This window comes from Uranotaenia lowii, chromosome 3 (assembly GCF_029784155.1).
Source record: "Uranotaenia lowii strain MFRU-FL chromosome 3, ASM2978415v1, whole genome shotgun sequence".
NCBI classification, from domain to species: Eukaryota; Metazoa; Arthropoda; class Insecta; order Diptera; family Culicidae; genus Uranotaenia; species Uranotaenia lowii.
The window spans coordinates 185,207,105-185,231,525 of NC_073693.1; the positions used below are offsets into that span (position 1 = coordinate 185,207,105).

The 24,421-nt window shown below is 38.7% G+C and overlaps 2 protein-coding genes across 5 annotated transcripts in view; one reads left to right on the forward strand and one right to left on the reverse strand.

Annotated features, from left to right (window-relative positions):
- Window positions 1–24,421, forward strand: part of LOC129758312 (uncharacterized) — a 32,363-nt gene that overhangs the window by 7,432 nt on the left and 510 nt on the right. Inside the window, exon 4 of the mRNA XM_055755796.1 lies at window positions 24,181–24,394. Within this exon, the coding sequence (XP_055611771.1) occupies window positions 24,181–24,394 (214 nt within the window). The remainder of the gene's footprint in view (window positions 1–24,180; window positions 24,395–24,421) is intronic.
- LOC129758309 (uncharacterized) lies at window positions 18,673–22,057 on the reverse strand. 4 transcript variants are annotated; one of them, XM_055755786.1, is made up of 3 exons: window positions 22,002–22,057; window positions 21,771–21,869; window positions 18,673–21,713 (listed from the first exon to the last, which is right to left on the reverse strand). In XM_055755786.1, exon 3 carries the CDS (start codon window positions 20,828–20,830, stop codon window positions 18,824–18,826), a length of 2,007 nt encoding a protein of 668 aa, XP_055611761.1. In that variant the 5' UTR covers window positions 20,831–21,713; window positions 21,771–21,869; window positions 22,002–22,057; the 3' UTR covers window positions 18,673–18,823. The 4 variants fall into 4 exon arrangements, with proteins under 4 accessions (XP_055611761.1, XP_055611759.1, XP_055611760.1 ...); XM_055755784.1 differs by having other exon boundaries at window positions 18,673–21,869; XM_055755785.1 differs by having other exon boundaries at window positions 21,771–22,050.

Genomic DNA, 24,421 nt, shown 5'->3' on the forward strand with positions numbered 1-24,421 from the left:
GTTGAAAATACCTTTTTGAATTGTTTTGAAGTGAAATATTGCTAATTTGATAAGTTCATGACGTTATTAAAGAATTTTTTATTGGAAAAGTCTGCTACCGAGCATGCTTAGAAAATAAAGCAATTGCTATGAGATTTGTCGAGCAATTGCTTCAGATTTGAGCTTTATTCATACCAAACTAGCTTGTTCTAAAAGTAAAAGCTCCTGACTGAGAAAACAGCTGTCAAAAAACTTTATTCATAACAACCGAAGAAATTGCTTTAAGCGACTGCTCGACTGCTCGATTCAGTTTAGCAAAAGCAAATACTAAGTTTTTTTCATACCACCCTATGTGTCTAGTTCAGATGTATAGATATATCTGAATTCAAATTTGAAATATGAATCTGAAATATTGTTATATAAAGCTGTCTAAGTTTTGAATTACAATGAACGTTAATCGCAAAACTTTAAATTGATCCGAAAATGTTAAATTTTGATTCGCGTCTGAGATTTCAATCTGATCTTCAACTTGGAAATTATGCAGCTATTTAAATTTCGATTTTAATTGAATTGAATACTAAATGCAGAAAATTAATACGGAATTCAGAAGAAAAATTTTGATCTAGATTTCCAATATGAACTTTCGATCTTAATCTTAGATTTTATTACTTTGTAAGACTAGCCGTTAGCCAATCGGTAGGAAGTGCTGTGAACCCCTATCAATCCCTAGGGTCGGCACGCTTACCATTCAACACTATGTTGCAGGGAAGTTCGGGAAGACTAAGGTAAAACTCCTAGGCTAATTAGTTAGTACCCTTTATTTAAGGTTTGCAGTTCCTCCCCCACTTTCTTATTGCTATCTATCTAACCTTTATACTGCGCTGCGAGAACGTTGTGGGAACGTACTCCTCCTTCCTCCTTCGGTGTCAAGCTCGGGTTCGTTGATGACAACTGGGAGGTCGACAGGTTCTCGCTGAATGTACCCGGCCCCACCTTGGGTGCTGAACCGGGCACGGTTGTGGCTTCGAAGGTAAGCGAAGTGGCGAATTTCAACGGCGTACCTGGCCCCACCTTGGGTGCTGAACCAGGTACCGGTGTAGGTCAAACCAACGGCGTAACGGTTGTCGGTCGACGGCGTAGAGCTTATTGCACGTCTCTCTCGAGTTGAGTTTGAATGGCCTTTAAACTCGGAACAGCGGGGTCCTGTTGATGTTCAGGGCAAATTAGGGGACGATTTTTGGGGCAACGAACAAAATGGCGGATGGTTACCTGATGTTCCGTCAGCTGAGTATCCTTTTCAGCTAACTACTTTCACAGGTCCACAAGTTTGACCAATATTGTGATAATACTACAATTTGGCTTTTAAATGTAGTGTTTAAATGGTCGTGTCTTTAAAAAACGGGACACTTTAAAAGATCTTTTTGCGCTTGATCTGAATGCGTTCGCGAACTATCGGCAAATGCCTTGGTCATTTCATTCTTGACCGGCCTTGAACCATCCCCGATCGTTGCCCTCGTTTTTTTGCTCGTATATTTCGCCCGATTGTAGATTTCGCCTCTTCGCTCGACCTTAGCGGCTCGCATCTCTTGGTGGCCCTCTGGTGGTGGGTTGCCGAACGAACTTTTTCGCCAAGTCGTTCGCCGGGTTAGGGTGGCTGGGTGAACTACTTCGCCAAGGAGAAACCCTTAACCCCCACGAACACCACTGCAACATTATTTAACCAATCTACAGCAAGATCACTGCAACATCCTCGACAGACTAGCAACGCTTACAACGTATAAAAATGCAAATCCCAATCTTCACTAGAACAATAGACCATTTGAATTCCACTGAGCATATTTGAAAAAAAAAAACTAATATAGAATTAATTCCTACTTTGAGTCAGATGCTGGATGCATAACAAATGCATAAAATTAGTATCAATTTTAAAATACTTCAGAATAGTGACGTCATCCAAGAAATTGAATATCACACTACCTGCTTTGAATGTTTCTTACATGTTTGACAGTTCGCATGGTGAACCCGATGAAACTGGTTCATTGCCTCTGGAACGTCAAAATGAACATCAAGCCAACGAGGCAATGAAGTTGTCAAGGTGAGTGAGTCGCCTCTCGGAATACCCCGACTAGAGTCACGTGACTACGACTAATGTGACTCCGAGTCACTTCATTCGCGTCGCAGAATAAGGCCCAATAAATTCTTTGATTTCAAATTAAATATTTTTATTCAAAATTTTGGAACATTGGTTTAATGGAAAAAAAGTTCGGTTCAATATAAAATTTACTTGAATCAAGGAAATTGGATTTTGTTTCAATGTACACAAGGTTTTTGAATCAAAGATGTATTTTTTTTATCTCAATGGTACTACTTTTCGCTGCGTGCAGAACTGACTAACTGCCCTTTTCGCGACTTCTGAGTCAGGGTTACTCAGAATGCGTGAATGATTTCGGAACGGTTTTTGACCGGATTTTTTATGCTGGAAAAGTAAAAACCTGTACAATTGTTGAAAAAGAATGATGGATTTGTTGATGCAATAGAAAACAAGTCAAAATATTTTATTTCAAAAATCTGTATTCAAAAAAAAAATCCGTTTCGTTGATCCATTTCTTTTTTCCGCGACGGATGTTTGATGCACCTCGGATTCTTTAAGCAATCATCGCAATTCCCTGTAAAATAATCAAAATCATGTTATTATTATAAGATTAACCTTAAAAATGTACATTTACCATAAAAATTTCTTAATTCTTTGTTGTCGAAAACAAACAAAGTCGACTGCCACGCACAAACTGATCCAACTTTACTCAGTTGTCGCCTACAAGCACTCGAATTCGCTGAGTGCCAATTTTCGAGTCGTCTGAGTAGCCGTTACTCGGAAAACTGAGTCATTTTAGATCAAGCGACGGCTGCGCTATAGACAAGGCGATGTCTGAGTAAAATGGAGTCGGGCTCTGAGTATTTCAAAATTAGCGAGTTAGTTTGTTTTCATTTTTTATTCGGCTGCGCGCTTCAAGCATTCGTGCACAAATTTTGCGGACAGCAAACGCTGACGCTGAGATGCGATGTCGTGATCGCGCAACCGGAATTCATCTAAATTAAATGAAATAAAATAATGATAAATAAATAAAATTAATGATAAAATTGCCAAGGAAATTGTCTTGAGCATCTATCCCACATACAAACATAATATTAAATGTCATCATGATATTAAGAAATAAAATTCAGGGTATTAATTTAAAATTTATTTGGCATCTTACCATATTTGACAAACACTTTCACCACACTTTTTGATCAGTTGCTGCTGCAAGAAGAAGAAGTTGCTGCAGCAAGCACACCGACTGATGAGACCAACGCAGAAACACCGACACAGCACCGACGGATGCTATACCAGCACCGCACCACCCAAGACGGACCACATCAACACGGACTCCCTGCAGCAACTGATTTGACTGACACCAGACTGCTAGCACTGCACCACCACCCCGGCACAGAACCACTGGCACAACACCACTGACACAGCACCACCGACGCTGCACCGGTTGACTCCACTGTAACTTGCACTGCAGAAATTAAAAACAAATCGAACCAGCTGTTTTTGACAGTAAACAACTGCATGTGTGTTAGTGTAATAGAAATCGATAGAAACGAATCCTACCTCTGAGCTTGATCGTTTTCGATTGGTTTCGATCGATTTCGATTGGCTTCATTGAACGTCAATTGGATTCGTTTCGATCACAACATTGGCTGAGTGAACAACAATTTACCAATCGAAATCGATTGAAACCGATTTCAATTGGCTGTTGAACACGCTTAATATGATTTTTAATTTTTCGCTTTGCTTAGACAATGTTTCGAAAATTGCTCAAGAAAAGCAATCAGGATTCGTTTCTAGCTAGAAAATGTCTTCTTTCATTACTGCGATACGCACGTGGTTAAGGTTGTACGTTTTTTTTTTAAAATTAACACTAATTAGATACAAAAAAATCAACCGAGGGGCATCGTGTGCTCCCTTTGCTACTCGTAAGAGCAAGTTCACTGGAGTTGGGAAAAAGTGGTAGAAATTTTGACACTTACGGCACATTTTGAAAATTTTGCCATGTGAACTGTGGCCTTCTAGTTTTTTTACAACACGTGTTGTATTTTCGCATGCTGTGATGCAAAAATAGCAATATTTCTATCACATACGGCTGAAATAGAAACAGTGTTGTAAAAAAATATAACGCCCCAAGATCTTGAACACATTTTTGCATGGTAAAATTTTCAAAATGTCAAAATTTCTATCACTTTTTCCCAACACCAGTGAACTTGCTCTAACGTGGTCAATCAGAGGTGATTGACATACTTGTTGATATATTCTGAGCGTCGCTCACTGACTGTTTCACAAATATTTAGCCTATCATCATTGTCGATCATGCTTGTTATTGATTGACTTTCATGAATGTTTCAAAAGGAAATTTGAAGAAATGCCGCCAGGAACGCATGTTGGCAAAACCTATTGCATGGACTTGGCACTTCATTGCGGTTAGCCTGTAGTGATTGGTACCTTCTACGCAAAGCGAAAAGTAAACAATCATCTGATAGCCTCCATGTGTAGAGAATAGGATTGATTAGAAGAAAATAGAATTATTGATTAACTAAAAATGTAATGAAATTAAGTAAATATAGACGAACTGGAGATAACGTTCAATTCGAATAAATTATGTGTAAATTGCTTCTGTCTGTGCGACTTTGAGAACGTGCTCCAGTTGCGTTAGCAAGAGTTATCACATTAGTTAGGGAAAAGAAGAACAGTCGTTCAATAAGTGTGTTCGTGAAATCGGTAGAAAATCAGCATAGGAATATTAGATGATGTATTGATAGTATGCATGTATGGATATGGAAGAAAAGCCGTTAGTATCGAAGCTTGGTTGAAGAAGCCAGTTGAGAAAGTATGTTTGACGAGTAAGCACGCGTTTTGAGGGATTGTCGCAGTGATGACGCGCGGTCACTACATTGGTGCAGCATACGCTCCCACCATCTTGTTGCTTGGTTTGTTTGTTAAAAGTGATGTGTTCTATCTCAGAGGTTTGAAGATTAGAATTGAAAGGAAGGTTTCGGCAGCGAAAATTGTTTCAATGAAGGATTAATAGTGATTCTTGGTTCTGTAAAGTGGTTGGCGACATGAATTCGGGAGGAGAAAGAAAAACTTAATTTTTTTGAATGCCGAACATGGTTGAGTGATTTTTTTAATTGAATCTTTCGAAGCGAAAAATTATTTTTGAGAGAATTTATACCAAAACACAAATTTAAATGAAAATGTAAGTCTTATGATAGAATACTAAAACTCTGTTTGAAACAGTTTTGAATGCGAAGTTATGAAACCAAAACGAAAAATGATGGAAATTTCAATATAAATTATTATTTGCAATTTTTTTTCTTGAAATCGAAATATTTTCAGAGAAATTTTGTCGTGGAAAATAATTTAATTTAAACGAAAATGTTGAAGATTTTGGTGGTTATTTCAAGAGTTTTTTTATTTAAAAAAGCGTTGTATTTTCGAAAAAAATGTATTTGAAAAGAGTATTAAGAAAAAGCGTAAAATTTAAAATGAAATAATGAATGGTATAAACTTATCGATGTTATGATAAAATAAAAACAGTTTCAACGCAAAGTATTGAAATCAAAACATAAAATGGCTGAAGTATTTGAGATTGTAAGTATTTACGAACGAAATATAATTAAAAAACCGTTATTTGAATATTGATTAAAATGGAACGAAAACATGACGTATTACTTATTGGGGAAAAACTTAATTTTTTTGAATGCCGAACATGGTTGAGTGATTTTTTTAATTGAATCTTTCAAAGCGAGAAATTATTTTTGAGAGAATTTATACCAAAACACAAATTTAAATGAAAATGTAAGTCTTATGAAAGAATACTAAAACTCTGTTTGAAACAGTTTTGAATGCGAAGTTATAAAACCAAAACGAAAAATGATGGAAATTTTGATATAAATTATTATTAGCAATTTTTTTTCTAGAAATCGAAATATTTTCAGAGAAATTTTTTCGTGGAAAATAATTTAATTTAAACGAAAATTCCGAAGATTTTGGTGATTATTTCAAGAGTTTTTTTTATTTCAAAAAGCGTTGTATTTTCGAAAAAAATTTATTTGAAAAGAGTACTAAGAAAAAGCGTAAAATTTAATATGAAATAATGAATGGTATAAACTTATCGACGTTATGATAAAATGAAATCAGTTTCAACGCAAAGTATTAAAATCAAAACATAAAATGGCTGAAGTATTTGAGATTGTAAGTATTTATTCAAACGAACGAAATTTAAAAAAAAAACGGATATTTTGAATATTGATTAAAATGGAACGAAAACAAGGCGTATTACTTATTGGGTACAGTGCGAAATACTAAAAACTGATTGGATCATCAACTGGAACATTTTTAACAATCGAAATATTATCAAAAAAATTGGTTATTTTAAGAACTATTTATTTATCTGAAGCGGAATATTTAATAGAAAATAATTAATTATTGAAATAGGTCGAATGTAAGTTCAAATGCTCGTTGGAAACAAAACCAAATTGACTTGAAATTCTATGTGAGTTTTTGAAAAAAAAAAATTCATTTAAAAAAAAAGATAAGTGAGAACCAAACTTGTATTTTTATTTAGAGTTTTTCTGTCTAAAAAAAGCGTAAATAAAATAGGACATGAGGAATGGTTAATCAGATCGGCAAGCTAGTTGAAATAAAAAAAAATTATGGCTGAAATATTTGATTTAAAAATATCGAAAGCATTTGGAATATTATTGAAAAAAAAAATATTTCGAAAAAATAATATATAATAATAATAATAATATAAATCATAATTATAAGAACGTGATTAATTAGACAAATCGGGCTAAACTTAATTAGGTTGGTTTTATAAAAAAAAGCGAAGTATTGGAATCGAAACGAAAAATATTGTAGCATAGTTATAAATTGTTTCATTAAATCAAACATAACATATTCAAAAGAAGTAGCTATTTGAAATCAGCAGTTTTATAGGAACTAACGCAATTGTATCAAGGAAACGATTATTTAAGATAGAGCTTTGAATAAATGCGTAAATTTTTCTATAAAATCATTAATGATTCAATTGAATGGAAAGTAATTGTATGTTTATTTTGGAAATTGGTAGCATGGAAAAAATCTTTAAGTAATTGTATGCAGAAGAATTTTTTTTTTGGTATATTGAACTTGGATAATAAGTATTTAAGTCGAAGCTTAAATGTCTGTGGGTTATGAAATGTCAATTTAAAAAGAGGATTCTATTGAAACACTGAAAAAATTATAAAGAGTTTTGATCAAGAATGTAAATTTACTGGCAGGATTGTAAATTCAAATGAATCTAAATCATGCTAGGTTTTTTTTTTTGTAAAAAGATATCTTAAGTAAAAGCAGAAAATTGAATGAAAATTTATAAAGATACATACGAAATGAAAACATTTAATGCAATTTAGCAGTTTTGTTTTGCTGAGAGGTTTCAAATGGCTCGAAAGCAGGTTGAAGTGATTTTTCGTGCAAGTGTGGAAATCGATACGAGAGTGCTGGATCTATTTTATAGGAAAGTTTTCATCGAACAAATGAAATATTTTCTAATAAAGGTAATGGAAATGATAATTCTGGAAATGATGAATAGTTCAAATAGAACGAAAGCAAATTGACATAATTTTTCGATAGTTTGTTTTTGTGCAATATTGAAGCCCGAAGCTAAAATGATTGAAGGTTTATAAATCAGAAGAAGTTTTTATTGATAAACACGAAGAAAAATTTAAAACTAAACATTTATTTTGTAAAGAGTTACGATCAGATGCGTAAATTTAAAAGAATAAGATGAATAATTGAATATCAAATGAAGTTAGAGTGCTTTTTGGCAACAGTGATTAATTTACGAACTATTAAATAGGAATCGAGAAATGAATAGAATATTCGAATTAAGAAGTTTAACAATAATAAATCTTAAAGAAAATGATTTTGACTCGAAAAGTGACTATCTGAAAGATTGCCAGGCAAAACTCTAAAAAGCACACTTAGAAAATAATAATTTTTTTCAATGGAACGTATCCGAATTGAAATGCTTCCTGGAAATCAATTTTTTGTTTTAGGTGAAGTACTTAAATCCAACCAAAAAAGGATTTATTTTAAATAATAACTTTTAAACAACTTTTGAAACAAATGTTTTATTATTAAACAACCATTACTTTGAAAAGTTCAAAAACGTAGACCTCAATCGAAAATGGTGCATAATCCAAATGGATCGAAAGAGAGTTAGATTTCGTTGATAGTTTTTTTTTCTAGTAAATAATAATCGCCATTTATGAAATTGAAGCTTCAAATCATTGTTGTTTAAAATGGTAATTGAGAAAAATGTTTTTATTTTAACTAACGCCAAATTCGTTAATGTTAAATGTTAAATATTCGAAGTATTTAAAATAAAAAATTATTACAACATACTATATAGTATAAAAAAAAATTATATTAATAATTTTAAATGAAAGCAGAAAGTAAAATTTTTTAATGATACAAACGGACTGAAAGCTAGTTGTAATGCAATTTAGAAGTTTTAGTTTGTTTGCAAAAGGTTGGAATCAAAAATGAAAATCATTTAAATGCATGAAAAAAAAGTTTTCATTGAAAATAACGATAGATTATCGAACGTGAAATATATATTTTGGAAACAGTTTTATCAAATATGTTTAACTTGCGTTGATAAATGATTTAAATTTTAAAAAAAAAATCAAAAGTCGAACTTTTTAGTACCTAATACATTCAAAATGTATACAAAAAGGGTAATTTAAAAAAAATATTTGAATATCAAAACGACACTTCGGTCAACATTTTTCAAGAAAATCAGTTCACGAAGAGGGGTAAAATTTAAGAAAAAAATGTTTATTTTAAATTCTGTAGATTTCAATTAAACAACAAAATAACAATGCCTAATTTTTTTTGAATTCCAGAACTTTTGAACAAGTTTCAATAATAAGTAATAATTTTGCAATAAGTTTGTTAGTACAATGCAAAGCGGCAACCGAATCGCTTGTTGACAAAACTGTGTTGCTCTTATTAATTTTTGAACGTTTTTGTGTAAAACCAGATACTTGAAGTGTAGGCAAGGGGGCGGATGTAGAGAATAGGATTGATTAGAAGAAAATAGAATTATTGATTAACTAAAAATGTAATGAAATTAAGTAAATATAGACGAACTGGAGATAACGTTCAATTCGAATAAATTATGTGTAAATTGCTTCTGTCTGTGCGACTTTGAGAACGTGCTCCAGTTGCGTTAGCAAGAGTTATCACATTAGTTAGGGAAAAGAAGAACAGTCGTTCAATAAGTGTGTTCGTGAAATCGGTAGAAAATCAGCATAGGAATATTATACCGTATTTGTTTATGCCGAGTGTTGCACTAGTGTTGCACTGGTGCAACACTAGGTGCTGTCAAACTGTTTGTTTATTCGGACGGTGTTGCACTGGTTTTGACCTGTCGGAGTTCTGCTTACGGACGGTGGCCCACCGATAATTTTGCCAGTGTTGCGAGAGAGCGTGTGAGTGAGCGAGGTAGCAATACACTGGCGAGGATTTGTGTTTGTTTTTATCGGGTACGGTGGAACCAGCGTTGCCAGATTGAAAACCGCTTAAGTCCGTAGATTTCACGAAAATCGAAAAATGTACTGTTTTCGGCTAAACAAAACTTGATGACCTTTTTTTTTTTTTTTTGGTCGTCAGGTAGAATTTTCATTTATCCGCAGAATCCCTTGAATTTATTCGATAATCCGTAGAAAATCCGTAGGAAATGCTGAAAATCCGTAGATTTGGAGCATCGATCCGTAGCTCCGTAGAAATGGTCAAAATCCGTAGAACTACGGAGAAATCCGTAGATCTGGCAAGGCTGGGTGGAACACTCCACGAGTGGAGAAAACAAATACAGTATTAGATGATGTATTGATAGTATGCATGTATGGATATGGAAGAAAAGCTGTTAGTATCGAAGCTTGGTTGAAGAAGCCAGTTGAGAAAGTATGTTTGACGAGTAAGCACGCGTTTTGAGGGATTGTCGCAGTGATGACGCGCGGTCACTACACCATGGATTGCTCAAAACTGATACATATCAGTGTTATGATTCTAGGAGGTTGAAAATCATCAAGGAAGGCAATCACAATCGAAACGCTGGAATACTGCTAGTCTGCGTGGTCTGCGTCCTTCCCTGCCACAACTTGTTTTTTTTAGGAATGTTTAAAATATAGAAGCGTCGTTGTAAGTAATCCACCATGGGTGCACGGATTCACCGCAGTTTCGCCAACCTATGCGCTGAATTGCATTCTTTTTAAATCATGAGTTCGGCTAATCTTCAATGCAAATCACCACATACCCGACACCATGGCTTCGTGTGAACTGTCATGTAATGAATGTGTTTTGTGTATGTGTGAGTCTTATTTGGAGAACGAGACAATCAGTTTCGCAACCCATCTAAAATTCGTCACACTCAGCCGAAAAAGAAACGTTAAATTTACCTGGATTTTCACGGAGCCATTCGTTACGTGAATTTTTGCCTGGTTTACCTGAAGCACTTAGGAGTTACCAAAAAAACACTTGGTCCTTACGTGAATGGCTCATTCACGTAAAATCTGTGTGAAGGAATACCAGTTTCAATATGGCGCGGATCCGACAGTTGGTGCATAAAGACAAAAAAAATCTAAGTGATGAAGAAGCACATATTCTTTTCGTAAGTAATAAAGTTTTGTTGTTTGGTTGCTATTTACATCTTTTGTTTTTTTTTTCAACAGGATTTGAAATTGAGGCGGCGGAGACGGCCAAGCAACCGCTAAAGAGGCCAAACCAAAGACACTTTTCGATGAATATGTGTTCAATAAATTAAGTGAAGTGAATATTTAATGGTGGAAATGAAAAGTGCATATATTGTGCAAGTGTGGATTAAAGTAGATAAGTTTGGTCGAAAAATAAAATTTAATTTCGAAATTAAAACATTTTTATTAAAAATATCCGAGAAAAAACCTCCCTACATTAAAAATACAATGAAATCTACGTGAATTGCACGTAGCAAAACGAATCCCTGCCCACATTCGATCTACGTTCAATTCACATACAACTCATATGAAAATTACGTGAATTTTGCTTGCTGTGCGAGCTCTGTTTGCTACCTGAAATTCACGTAGGTTTCACGTGATTTTCATGGGGGCAAAAATCCATGTGAAGAATGGGCGATGGGCGCGCTCGCAGTCCCGGTATACGATTTCTCGTGTGTTAAACAGAGAGAGAAATAGCCTTCACTCCAATTTCACTCCGATTAGCTGTCATTCTTATGGAAATCTGTGTAGGAGTAAAGAGCAGGCTTTATTCTTTTTAGCAGGCCCAATCCCAATTCTTTCGGTGCACATTTTCAGTGTTATAAATCTACGACAGGTATTCCGCACTCGTGTATATACCTGGCCAGCTGGCAACTGATTGAAATTCTTATTATATACAGTGAGGGGCAAAATAAAGTGTCCAAACTATTTTTTTATCATTTCTTTCATTTTTCTGGTTGAAATTCACCGAAAACACATCATAATCATTTTTAAAATATTGTTTATTATGTTCTTTTTAATTTTTGTTAATGTTGCGCTGGTAAAAAAAGAAAGTTTTTCTGATAGAAAAAAAAACAAATAATATTCCAAAAAAAAAATGGGCAAAATAAAGTGTCCAACTCAAAAATGTATATAATTTCGATAAGTTTCCATCGCGAGGCCCTTCGAATTTGTTTGTTTTGTGTATTTTGACGTTGCATAAACAACTGGCTTGGCTCTGGAGTATTCAAACAGGTGTCTACATTCGAATAAGTTGTAAAATATGGAGAACGCATAAATTTCTGGTTCCATTCCGTTGTCCATCCGGAAACTGGTTGTTCGTGATGTGAATAACGGTCAAACGCACCGGGAAGTGGCCAAGAACTACGAAATCAGCAAGACAGCGGTATCAAAAATCATGAAGAAGATGAAAACGTTCGGATCGGAGATGGATCGCTCAGGAAGAGGACTGAAGCCCAAGACAGATGCCAGAACGGACAAGAAAATCATTCTTGAAGTGAAGAAAAAAGCAATAATAACGATCCGGCAGATACAGGAAGAGCTCCAATTTTCGGTATTGCGTTGTACTATCCGTGTGGCAGATCTCTTGCCGGAATTTTTAAATTGCAGCAATCTTGCTGCTCTGCAATCTGTGCACGAAATGAAAAGAGTGCGTCAGATGCGAATCAAACCATTAATGAATAAAAACCATAAACCTTAAGCTTACCTTGATGTTTTTGGTGATATGTTCACGCTCGGAACATCACGCTCCTCTTCTCGGCAAGAAAACGACGCAAGAATCCCTTCAGCGCTCGAGGCTGGAACACAAGCTTGAAACGCCTTGTTGGGCGGCAATTCCCGGCATCAAACACTGGCCTTTGCTCGGGGCCGGATCACGAGCAAGGTCCTTTTGGCGCTGGGGGCCGGATGAACAAATGGCCACTCAATCAGCACTCACAAACCCGACATCCACTTATGGACATTGCTCGGGGTCGGAACACGAGCAACGTCCCTCTTGGCGCTGGTGGCCGAAATAAAAAAAACAGCACCTTAATCGGCACTTAAATAACGGCACTCAAATTCCCTTCGGCGCTCGTGGCCGGAACACAAATAACCGCTGACCCGGTTTTGGTTCTCCGGGGTGATTTCCCCTGCGGCGCTAGTGGCCGGGGAATGAAATGTACTAGGCAATAGTGCCTGAAGTAATGTGCAATCCGCTCCGGTGGTGTTGGTCGCTGCGCACTGAGGGTCACCACAGTTCACTTCGAGGTGAACAGCTCCCTCAAGTGCTGGCCGGAATTGACTTCTCTTCGGCAGTGAGCACCCTTGAAGCGATCCAACACCGGTATCTCCTGCAAGCGATGATCCAACGCGGCGACGATTCCACGTGTGTGTGGAAAATGCCACACCACAAAAAAGCCCTGCAACATGACCATCATTAGTTTTTTATTCCTAACCACAAATTTATGACTGCCTACCTCTTTTCAGAAGGCCTCTTCGTGCTGGATCTCGTCGGATCTTCGCTGGGTCGATTCGGACGCAAAGGGGTTCCTTTCCCCTGGCACTATCCGGAATTCCTGTGTAAAAAACGAAGGGTAATTGCAGTTAGCATTCTGCGAACGAAATCTTTGCTGGCCGTTACCCGTCTTCCGGGTCTGAGTGACGGAATTGTTGTTTTAGTAGGAAAATGTCATCAGACATTCACTTACCCGAATCTCGGAGTGTTGACGGGTTGTTGCTGCGGACCACAATTTCTTAATAAGCGTTTTCCAAACTTTTGGAAAGACGCGTCGGGAAAACGTGTGAAGCTTTTTTCCCACTTTTTCTGTTTGGTCCAATGTCACTGGATATGTGGTAGACCGGTCGGCGTGTACGTCTAAATTTTATGTGATTTTAGACTTTGGGTTTTTTGTGACCCAGTCAATAATTGTAACACAATCTACAATTTATCTTAAAATTTTGTGAATTTTTATGACAAATTCACAAAATTTTACCAGCGTTATGTTTCGGTCTTTTAACAGGAGAAGTGTTTCTATCTTAACTAATACACTCTCGACAAATTCTTCTCTGCGATCTTTGCAGCTACGATGAGTGTTTGATATCTCTTACAATTGCAAAATTTGCAATTTAACTTAGTGCTAATGCTTGAACTTAAGCTTCGCTGATCTCGTTGTCAGCCTTCCAGCTATGCTCTGGAAAATTTCCTTACTGCTAACGTATATGCTTCTCCTGTTCGGCTTTTTCTCTGTGGTGTGGTTGAATGGTTCTTTGGTCTTGGGCTATGGTTTGGTGGCTTTTGGGTGTGGTTTCTTGATGATGGTAGTTCTTTGGAAGAAGACTCAAAACTTAAGTAATACACTCTCGATAAATCCTTCCGCAATTTGCAGCTACGACGAGTGTCTTGGTGTCTCACAAAACTGCATAGCGCTTGCAGCTTATGTTCGGGCTAATACTTGAACTAAAATTTGAACTGATTGCATTCTGTGTCAATCAGCATTCCAGCTAAGTTCTGGAAGATGTGCTTCATAGGTACTATTGCATTTGCTTCTCTCCGTAGAACATTCATCTGTATTCTTCGTTGGGGTGGCTATTGCTTAGGTTATGGTTGGTGGAGTATGTTTGTTGAGGGTTTGATTGTTATGGCTTTAGAACTACAATATCTGATTATACTACAGTGAGGAATTATGGACATGATAAGAATGGAATATTTTGCCTTGGATTTTGATTTGTTTAACATTAATTTTGCGATATGATGACTTAGAGTCTTGACCGATTAGCGATAATTTTCAATTGACATTATTGTTCATTGATTAACTTGAAGTATTTTTACTTAACCGCGCTGCGTATTTTTAGCTTGACAGATGTTTCGCAAGCATGGTTCGGCGACTGATGTCTTCATTCATAACTGTGTCGACTTCAGGTTGTTCTACCTGTTGGTGTTTTCGAATGATTGGTGCTTACTAACAGTTGTTTACACGTATGGCAATCTAGTAAAGCTTGATGTTGTTTTGTTTTTTGTCAAAGAGCATTTTTTGGTACTGCGAGGCGTATTTTATGCTGCTAGTGGTTCTAGGCATAGTTTGTTGACTTTGTCGTTTTTCACAGCTTCGTGGTTCTAGCGATGTTACACGTTCGAAGAACTGGATTGTTTTCTTCGGCCGCTGTGCGTGTTTTGATGTTGCTGGTAGTTCTGGATGTTGCTGGTTGACTTTAGTCATTATTCATAGCTGCGTGGTGTAATGATGTTTTGTTTTTTGGTGAAGGATTGTTTCTTAGCCGCTGTGCGTATTTTGGTGTTGATGTTAGTTCTCGACGTAGTTCGTTGACTTTGCCGTAGTTCATAGCTGTTTCTTGTTGTGATGTTTAGCACTCGGTGACCGGTTTAATTTCTTTGCCGCTGTGCGTATTTTGATGTTGCTAGTTGGTTGACTGTTTGGTTGTCGTCTTTCGTAGCTGCGTGGTTTGCCGATGTTTCTCGTTCAATAACCGTGTTTACCGATATGCGTGTTTCGATGTTGCTAGTTGTTCTTTTGGTGACCGGAGTGTCTGCTTACCGCTATGCGTGTTTTGAAGTTGTTTGTAGGTTGATGTTATCTTCGTTCATAGCTGTGTTGTTACCGGTTTTTCACGTTTCGATGAACGGAGGGTCTGCTTTGCCGCTTTGCGTGTTTTGTTGTTGTTTGTTGGTTGGCTGTTATATTTGCCTTCGTACATAGCTGATTATTTTCCGATGTTTCTCGTTCGGTTGACGGTTTGATTTCTTCGCCGCTTTGCGTGTTTTGTTGTTGTTTGTTGGTTGACTGTGTGGATTGTCATCTTACATAGCTGATTTAGTCCGATGTTTCTCGTTCGGTTAACGGTTTGTCTTATTCGCCGCTTTGCGTGTTTTGTTGTTTTTCGTTGGCTGACTGTGTGGATTGTCATCTTACGTAGCTGATTTAGTCCGATGTTTCTCGTTCGGTTAACGGTTTGTCTTATTCGCCGCTTTGCGTGTTTTGTTGTTGTTCGTTGGCTGACTGTGTGGATTGTCATCTTACGTAGCTGATTTAATTCCCGATGTTTCTCGTTCGGTTAACGGTTTGTCTTATTCGCCGCTTTGCGTGTTTTGTTGTTGTTCGTTGGCTGACTGTGTGGATTGTCATCTTACGTAGCTGATTATTATATAATGGAACAGGATTTTAATCCGATTTGATGTCTTTGGCGTGGTATACACCCTGATAGTCGCTGGAGACATCTTCTAATCGGTAGTTGTTGGCGCCTATCCGTTCTCTTACGAAACAAGGAACAAATTTGGGTCCCAGTTTTTTCGTTTCCTGTTTTGACTTCGATGAGAGCTGAAACGATCTTCTCCAAACTAGTTGACCTACTTCGAAACTCCTATTTCGGGCTCGAAGGTCGTACCTTGCCCTGCTTTTTTCGTGAGCATCTCGAATTCGCTGTCTTACAAAGTCATGTACTTTTGATAGTGCTTTGATTCGTTTCTCCTGCTCTTCCTGAGGATTTTTGGAAGCGTTCAGATCCTGTATCTTGTAGTTTTCGGTGAAGACGATCATTTCTCGGCCGTAGTTAGCGAAGTGTGGCGAGATCCCGGATACTTCGTGTCTCGCTGTGTTGATCGCGCAAACTATCTGCTGCAGATGTTCGTCCCATGATCGGTGGTCGTCATCGATGAGTGCTCGTACACAAGTGATGAGTGTGCGATTCACCCGCTCGGCGTTATTGCACATTGGTGAATAGAAAGCAGTTTTCATGTGCTCAATCTTGTATCTTCGGAGTAAAGAAACAAACGCAATGGCTTTAAATTGAGATCCGTTGTCTGTTAGTATTATGCGAGGCGTTGAGAATTTAAGGAATACATATTTCTCTAGAAAATTTATCATTCCGCCAGTTTCAGCAGATCTGAACGGTTGAGCGATTACATATTTTGTAAACCAGTCGACAATCACGAGGATTACTGTGTTCCCTTTCTTCGACCTTACTAGCGGACCGACCCAGTCGATCGATACTAATTCCCATGGTTGAGCTGCAGGTTTCAGACCTCCCATTGTCGGTGTTAAGCATTCATTTGGCGCCTTGACTGCCTTGCAAACGGAACAGTTTCGTACATATTTCTTGACGTCTACTGCCATGTTTGGCCAATAGAATGATTTTTGTATTTTCTGCAACGTGCGATCTGCACCCAGGTGCGCTGCTGTAGGTATGTCGTGATGCTTTCGTATTACCTCCTGCCTTGCTTCATCGGGAATAACCTGCTTCCAAACGTGCGTTCTTGCACCAACTTCATCTGTAGTGGTGCAGTGTTTGAATAGTTCACCTTGAACAATGCGAAAATTCGGGAATTTATCGGGATCTTCGGTAGTTCCTTTCACTAAGTTCGAATACCATGGATCGTTAGATAGCTGTAGTGCGTTGATTTCGATTCTGCTTAAGCAGTCTGGTACTTTGTTCAATGCTCCTTTTCGATATTTTATATCAAACTGGAAGGCGTTGAGTCGCAGAATCCATCGGGACATCAGAGCTGATGGGTTTTTCATGTTTCGAAGATATTTCAAACTAGCATGGTCGCAATACACGATAAATCGGGAGCCTTCGACGTATCCCCTGAATTTTTCAATACATCTTATAACCGCCAAGCATTCACGCTCCGTTGGGGAATATTTTCTTTCAGACGATGAAAGTTTCTCTGAGTGGTAACAAATAGCTTTTTCCTCTGCATCCTCTCCTTGAGTCAGGACTCCACCGATGGCTATTTCACTAGCATCACATGCTATTTGAAAAGGTTTTGTGTAGTCTGGCGTTGTTAGAACTGGTGCAGTGGTTAGACATTGTTTGAGACGTTGAAAAGCTAATTCGGCATCTTCGGACCATCGAAATTTCGTTTTGGATCTCGTCAGTTCTGTCAGTGGTACAGCAACTTTGGCGAAGTTCTTGATAAAGCGCCTGTACCAGCCAGCCATACCTAGAAAACGTTGGACATCTTTTCGGTTAGTGGGCTGTGGGAAATTGGTGATTGCTGATGTTTTGTCGGGGTCGATGTTCCACCCGTTCTCGTCCAGAACGTACCCTAAATATTTCAGTTTGGGTAAACAAAAGCTCGATTTCTTTTTGTTAATGGTGAATCCTGCGTTTCGGAGTCGATAGGCTACTTCTTTTAACAGGTGTACAAATCTGTCGAAGGAATTGGCTGCGATGATTATATCATCCAGATATGCGAAAACTTCAGGTTCCAAATCAATAAACAAACTCGTCATAACTCTGGCAAGTGCCTGGCTAGCAGTGCAAAGTCCGAATGGAACTACGCAATACTGGAAATGACCGCGCTGTGGAATTGTGAATGCAGTTTTTGGTTTCGAGGCGTGGTCTAATGGTATTTGCCAAAAGGCTGCTTCTAGATCGATTGACGCCAACCATTTACTTCCGCTGAGATTCTGCATTATTGCTGCTATTTGAGGAATGGGAAAAGCTTCTGGCACTACGATTTTGTTCAGTCCTCTTGCGTCCAAACACAAGCGTATCGAATCGTCTTTCTTACGAACTGCTACTACAGGAGAGTTCCACGGACAGCAGAAAGCTTCTTCTATCACACCCATCTTTAACATCCTGTCAACTTCCTTATTAACATCTTGCAGAATGAAGCGAGACATTGTGTAGAACCGTTGCTTCACTGGTTTTGCTCCATTGGTGTCAATTGTGTGAGTGTACAGATGTGTTCTTCCTAGCTTGCCTGTCGATTCAGATGAAGGGAATTCTTCCACTGCTTCTTTCAATCGCTGTTTTTGTTGCTCAGATAGACTGTTTAAGCGAGCATTGTTGTCTTCTGCGATGCTGTTCACGAGTAATTTCATTTGAAATTTATTAAAGAAATCCATTCCCAGAATAAAACTGTCAGGTAGGTTCTCTAAGCATATTACTGGCATAACGTGTCGCTTACCATTGAGTTCTAGCGGCAGCATGACGTAGTGTGATATGTTGTGTTTTGTGTTATCGGCTGTGAATATTGATCCTCGTCCTGGAATTTTCTGTAGTTTAAGAGTTTCCGCAATTTTGGTTTTACTACCTCCTAGGAGTGAACACATTGCTCCTGTGTCCAGCATGCCTTTCATCGGGATTCCTCTGCATGTCACGTCAAGATACGGCCTGTTGTCAATTGTGGCGATGTTGTGTACTGCTATGTTTGACTGGCCGAAGTTTTTAACTGTACATTTGGTGGGGTCGAGTTTGGTTTTCGGCAGCAAAATTGGACCCTCTAGCAGTTGCCGCCTCGGGCGTTTCCCGGATGGCTTTGCATGAGCTCTCTGGCCATTTGGATACAATCAGTACAGTTCCGTACCGTGTAACCTTGCTTCCCGCAACGATAGCAAAACAGGTGTGTTTTCGGAAATGGGCATGTGAGGAAGAAATGATCATCTCTGCCGCATTGCCAGCATCTCAATGTCGTTGTCGGGTTGATTGGTGTTTGGCGATTCATCATTCTGAAGTTTTGCCCTTTATTGTCCACTTGAACTGCGTTGCAACCTGCACCATTCAGTTCATTTCCAAATTCGGATACTTCGGTCTGTCTTTCCCTTGTGGCTTGATAGTTGTGTATCGATGGATCTAGAGGTATGTTGCTGTCGTACTGTTGTGATGAGTCTAGCATGTTATGCTGCATTAACGACGAATTCCATTGTTGTGTGTTCTCACTTTCAATTGCGTTTATTCCGTGTTGAACTGTTGGCCTATTGTCCCTCTGCATCTGTGGTCTAAGCTGTCTGTAAACGTTTGCTCGTCCTAATTCTTGTGGTCGATTTGAATTTGCTGCGAAACTACCACTATTGATATTCGCTTCATCCACCTCTTCACATACTTTGATTAAGCTAGCCAGTGATGAAACCTGAGCGGCGATAGTTACTAGTCTGAAGTGTTGATTCAAGTTCGTCCTAATAATGTGGAATTGGTCCATCTCCGAAAATGGAGGATCAGCTGCACCAAACATTAAAGTCATTTCCCAATTGAAAGTTTCAAAAGATTCATTTGGCTTTTGTACTCTGCAATATACTTGTTTTCTTATCAACTGTGCAAAGTCTCGCGGAATGAATTGTTGTTTAATTTTTGTTTTGAATTCGTCCCAGGAAATATATGCGTTGCATGACAAGCAAAACCAGTCTAAAGCTTTGCCAACTAGCAAAAATTTTATTTGTGACATCAACTCGTCACCATTCATGTCATCAGTCATTGCAAATTTCTCTACCTTCTTAATGAAAACAATCAGATCCAAAGGACTACCCTTTCCGTCGTACTTAAAAGGCCAGGCGTGAATTGGTTTTCCTCTTGGTCCTCTTTGATGCCTATTCTGTTCCCTGAGTATCGAAAGCAATACTTCATCTCGGAGCTCCTGCGACATTTCGTTGTTCTGGTTCTCCCGATGTAGACCTCGATGCCTCTGCGAATTGCCTCGATCTGGTAACGGAGGCGCCTGCTGCATCTCTACTTGCTGCATAGCTGCATTAGTGTTTTGATGAAGTGTCTGATGATTCTGGATTACTTGTTGTGGCTGCGCAATGGGTAACTGCCTGAGTCTTTCCAAGATCTCTTCCAACAGCTCCGTTTGATTCCTTTTGCTGGAATCGATGTCACGTCTCGCATCTGCGTTGGTGTTGGATTTGGGTATTGCTCCAGTTCTCTGCATAGTTTCCATCCGACGACTTAAATTGACCGGATCTGTCGATGGTACGGTTGCACCCCTGGTGCTTCGATCGTTCCTCAAATCCTCTTCACCGAATCCTCTAAAAGGGCTGGATGTTCTCGGTATACTGTCCGAAATCGTCAAATTTGCTGCTGCCTCAAGCTGAGTGTTGTCTACACCACCAGTATCTTCATTCGATGTCAATATTGTATGTAACTGTTTCACTTCACTTGTAAGTTGCACTAGTAACTCACTACGCGGTTGATCCTTAGGAATTAAATCCAATCTATTGCGGTAATGCTCAAGACGCGAAAGCAATTGCTTTTTCGAATTCGAATCGTTATCAATGACAGCTTTACGTGTATTTAATTTGATCGCTTCTAAGTTTGTTAAACATATGTTGAGATTATCTTCAATATTCATCACGTGATCTGAGGACTTAGCAAAAGTGTTTGCTTTTTTCTCCTCCGTGATTAATGATCGCAACGCACTAAGTTTAGTTCTGCGATTGCTAAAACCAAGGTCAAATTTGTTTCTGAGCCGAAGCTCGTAATCAATTTCCTCATCATTCAAATCAATTATGTCCATTTTTAAATTTTATTTTTGTAGTATTTTACAAAAGTTCTATTTTATTCGGGCGCCAATGTGGCAGATCTCTTGCCGGAATTTTTAAATTGCAGCAATCTTGCTGCTCTGCAATCTGTGCACGAAATGAAAAGAGTGCGTCAGATGCGAATCAAACCATTAATGAATAAAAACCATAAACCTTAAGCTTACCTTGATGTTTTTGGTGATATGTTCACGCTCGGAACATCACGCTCCTCTTCTCGGCAAGAAAACGACGCAAGAATCCCTTCAGCGCTCGAGGCTGGAACACAAGCTTGAAACGCCTTGTTGGGCGGCAATTCCCGGCATCAAACACTGGCCTTTGCTCGGGGCCGGATCACGAGCAAGGTCCTTTTGGCGCTGGGGGCCGGATGAACAAATGGCCACTCAATCAGCACTCACAAACCCGACATCCACTTATGGACATTGCTCGGGGTCGGAACACGAGCAACGTCCCTCTTGGCGCTGGTGGCCGAAATAAAAAAAACAGCACCTTAATCGGCACTTAAATAACGGCACTCAAATTCCCTTCGGCGCTCGTGGCCGGAACACAAATAACCGCTGACCCGGTTTTGGTTCTCCGGGGTGATTTCCCCTGCGGCGCTAGTGGCCGGGGAATGAAATGTACTAGGCAATAGTGCCTGAAGTAATGTGCAATCCGCTCCGGTGGTGTTGGTCGCTGCGCACTGAGGGTCACCACAGTTCACTTCGAGGTGAACAGCTCCCTCAAGTGCTGGCCGGAATTGACTTCTCTTCGGCAGTGAGCACCCTTGAAGCGATCCAACACCGGTATCTCCTGCAAGCGATGATCCAACGCGGCGACGATTCCACGTGTGTGTGGAAAATGCCACACCACAAAAAAGCCCTGCAACATGACCATCATTAGTTTTTTATTCCTAACCACAAATTTATGACTGCCTACCTCTTTTCAGAAGGCCTCTTCGTGCTGGATCTCGTCGGATCTTCGCTGGGTCGATTCGGACGCAAAGGGGTTCCTTTCCCCTGGCACTATCCGGAATTCCTGTGTAAAAAACGAAGGGTAATTGCAGTTAGCATTCTGCGAACGAAATCTTTGCTGGCCGTTACCCGTCTTCCGGGTCTGAGTGACGGAATTGTTGTTTTAGTAGGAAAATGTCATCAGACATTCACTTACCCGAATCTCGGAGTGTTGACGGGTTGTTGCTGCGGACCACAATTTCTTAATAAGCGTCTTCCAAACTTTTGGAAAGACGCGTCGGGAAAACGTGTGAAGCTTTTTTCCCACTTTTTCTGTTTGGTCCAATGTCACTGGATATGTGGTAGACCGGTCGGCGTGTACGTCTAAATTTTATGTGATTTTAGACTTTGGGTTTTTTGTGACCCAGTCAATAATTGTAACATCCGTCGCCGCATCCATGCAAAGGAGTACCATAGAAAGATCGCAGTGAGAAGGCCTTTCATCAGCCAGGTGAATAAGGCTAAGCGGCTCAAGTTCGTCAAGGAACACGCCGATAAACGGCTCGAGTACTGGAAAACATTGTTGTGGCCGACGAATCCAAATACGAGCTATTCAACCGGAAGAAGCGGGATCATATGTGGCGCAAGTCGGGTGAGGAGCTCCAAGATCGCCATATCCAAAGAACAGTCAAGCACGGAGGAGGTAACGTGATGGTGTGGGGGTGCTTTTCTCGGGGTGGGGTGGGCAATTTGGTAAAAATTGACGGAATCATGACAGCTGAGTCATATTCCAATATCCTGCGGGAAAACCTCGAGGTACCCCTCATCAAGACGGGCCTCGAAGAGCGCTTCGTTTTACAGCAGAATAACGATCCGAAGCATACGGCCAATCTGATGAAGTCATTTTCCCGTTCCTGCCGCATAAAAGCCCTTGAATGGCCCCCACAAAGTCCTGATCTGAACCCCATCGAAAATCTGTGGGCCATCCTCGATGCTCTGATTGATAAGACTGGTGTGACAAATTAAAAATACTTATTTTGATGCCATGGAGCATGCGTGGGAGGAACTCGACCCACAACACTTGCACAACCTTGTTGAAAGTATACCGAAGCACTTGTAGGAGGTGTTGAAGGCCGAAGGAGGCCATACCCATTATTAAATAGTTCTTGTTTGCCTTCAGTTTGAATCAATTTGAAGCTGTACCGATCTGGACACTTTATTTTGCCCCTGTTTTTTTGGAATATTAACTGTTTTTTTTTCTACCAGAAAAACTTTTTTTTTTAACAGCGCAACATTAACAAAAATTGAAAAGAACATAATAAACAATATTTTAAAAATGATTACGATGCGTTTTCGTTAAATTTTAACCAGAAAAATGAAAGAAATTGAAAAAAAAATAGTTTGGACACTTTATTTTGCCCCTCACTGTAGTCAGTTATAAGAAAAAACACATCTTATCTGTCGGCCACTTATGGGATTCGGTTCCCAAAAGTTTTCTTGTCGTATGTATCATCAAGTATGTCGATCACCGTTGATTAGCCACGTGACGAATAGCAACGGTAGTCCCCGATGCACAGTGGTCCGAAAGGGCTAAAAGTGGAACTTTTTTCCTAGCGCCTCTGTATTTAATCTAATCTCTTAAGTGTCTTCAAAACATTTGCTTCTTCAAACATGCTGTATTACCTTAAAAGCATCAACATCTAGTCAAAGTCCAATATAAAAATAATTGAAAATTCTAACTTTTTTATTTTAATAGATAGAGCTTTTAAATAATTTAAATTTAAATAAAGGTTTTATTTTTAAACATATTTAAAAGTTAGTTTTTTAAACTTAACTGTAGTTAGGTGAGCATTAACATTAATGAAATGTTTTAAAAATTTGTTGAGGCATTCAAATCACACGTTTTGCACAAGATTTCAACATTCTACGACGTTTCCTAGCAAACTTACTGAAACTCTCAGTTTTATTTTTTCTCAACTTCACGAGCGTTTATTGCAAAAAAGTGCAAGTGGATTTTTAAAACTAACACATTGAAGCTTGAATTAAGTACAACAAATTGGTGTTGGCGCCATTTGTCTCCACGCGCTCATATTTGAACACAACAAGCATATATTTGATGTGTTTTGCGTGTTTCCATACAAAAATTTATTTCCATGCTACGCTGTTCTATGCAGATGTTAAGCAAAGCGAAGGCAGGAGGCAGTTGATTATAATTTTTGTATAGAAACACGCAAATATATTCCATTGCAACCCTATTACATACACCTATACATCTACTTCTTTAAATTTTATGAATGAGAAAGCAAAATTCAAGTGGATTCATAACTTTATTTCTATACCGCTAGAAGTTAGTTATGCAAGCAAATCCGTTAAAACCTTTCCTCCATCTTTTACAGAATGAATTTAAATTTCACCATGCCAAAGACAGTTTTGTTATGATGTACCGATGGCTTCCAACAGATGAAAGCCTGAATATACCACCGTACGCGCACACGATGATTGGAGTAGGTGCACTTGTAATAAACAATCAAAATCAGATTCTGGCGGTCAGTGAGAAACATGCTTTAATCAAGGGTTCTTGGAAGCTTCCTGGAGGTTACGTTGAACCTGGTAAGTCTAGCATTTGTCCTCTTGTTC

Bases quoted from the DNA above. Each gene is read 5' to 3' on its own strand.
- LOC129758309 (XM_055755786.1), bottom strand. From the start codon at position 20,830: ATGGACATAATTGATTTGAATGATGAGGAAATTGATTACGAGCTTCGG.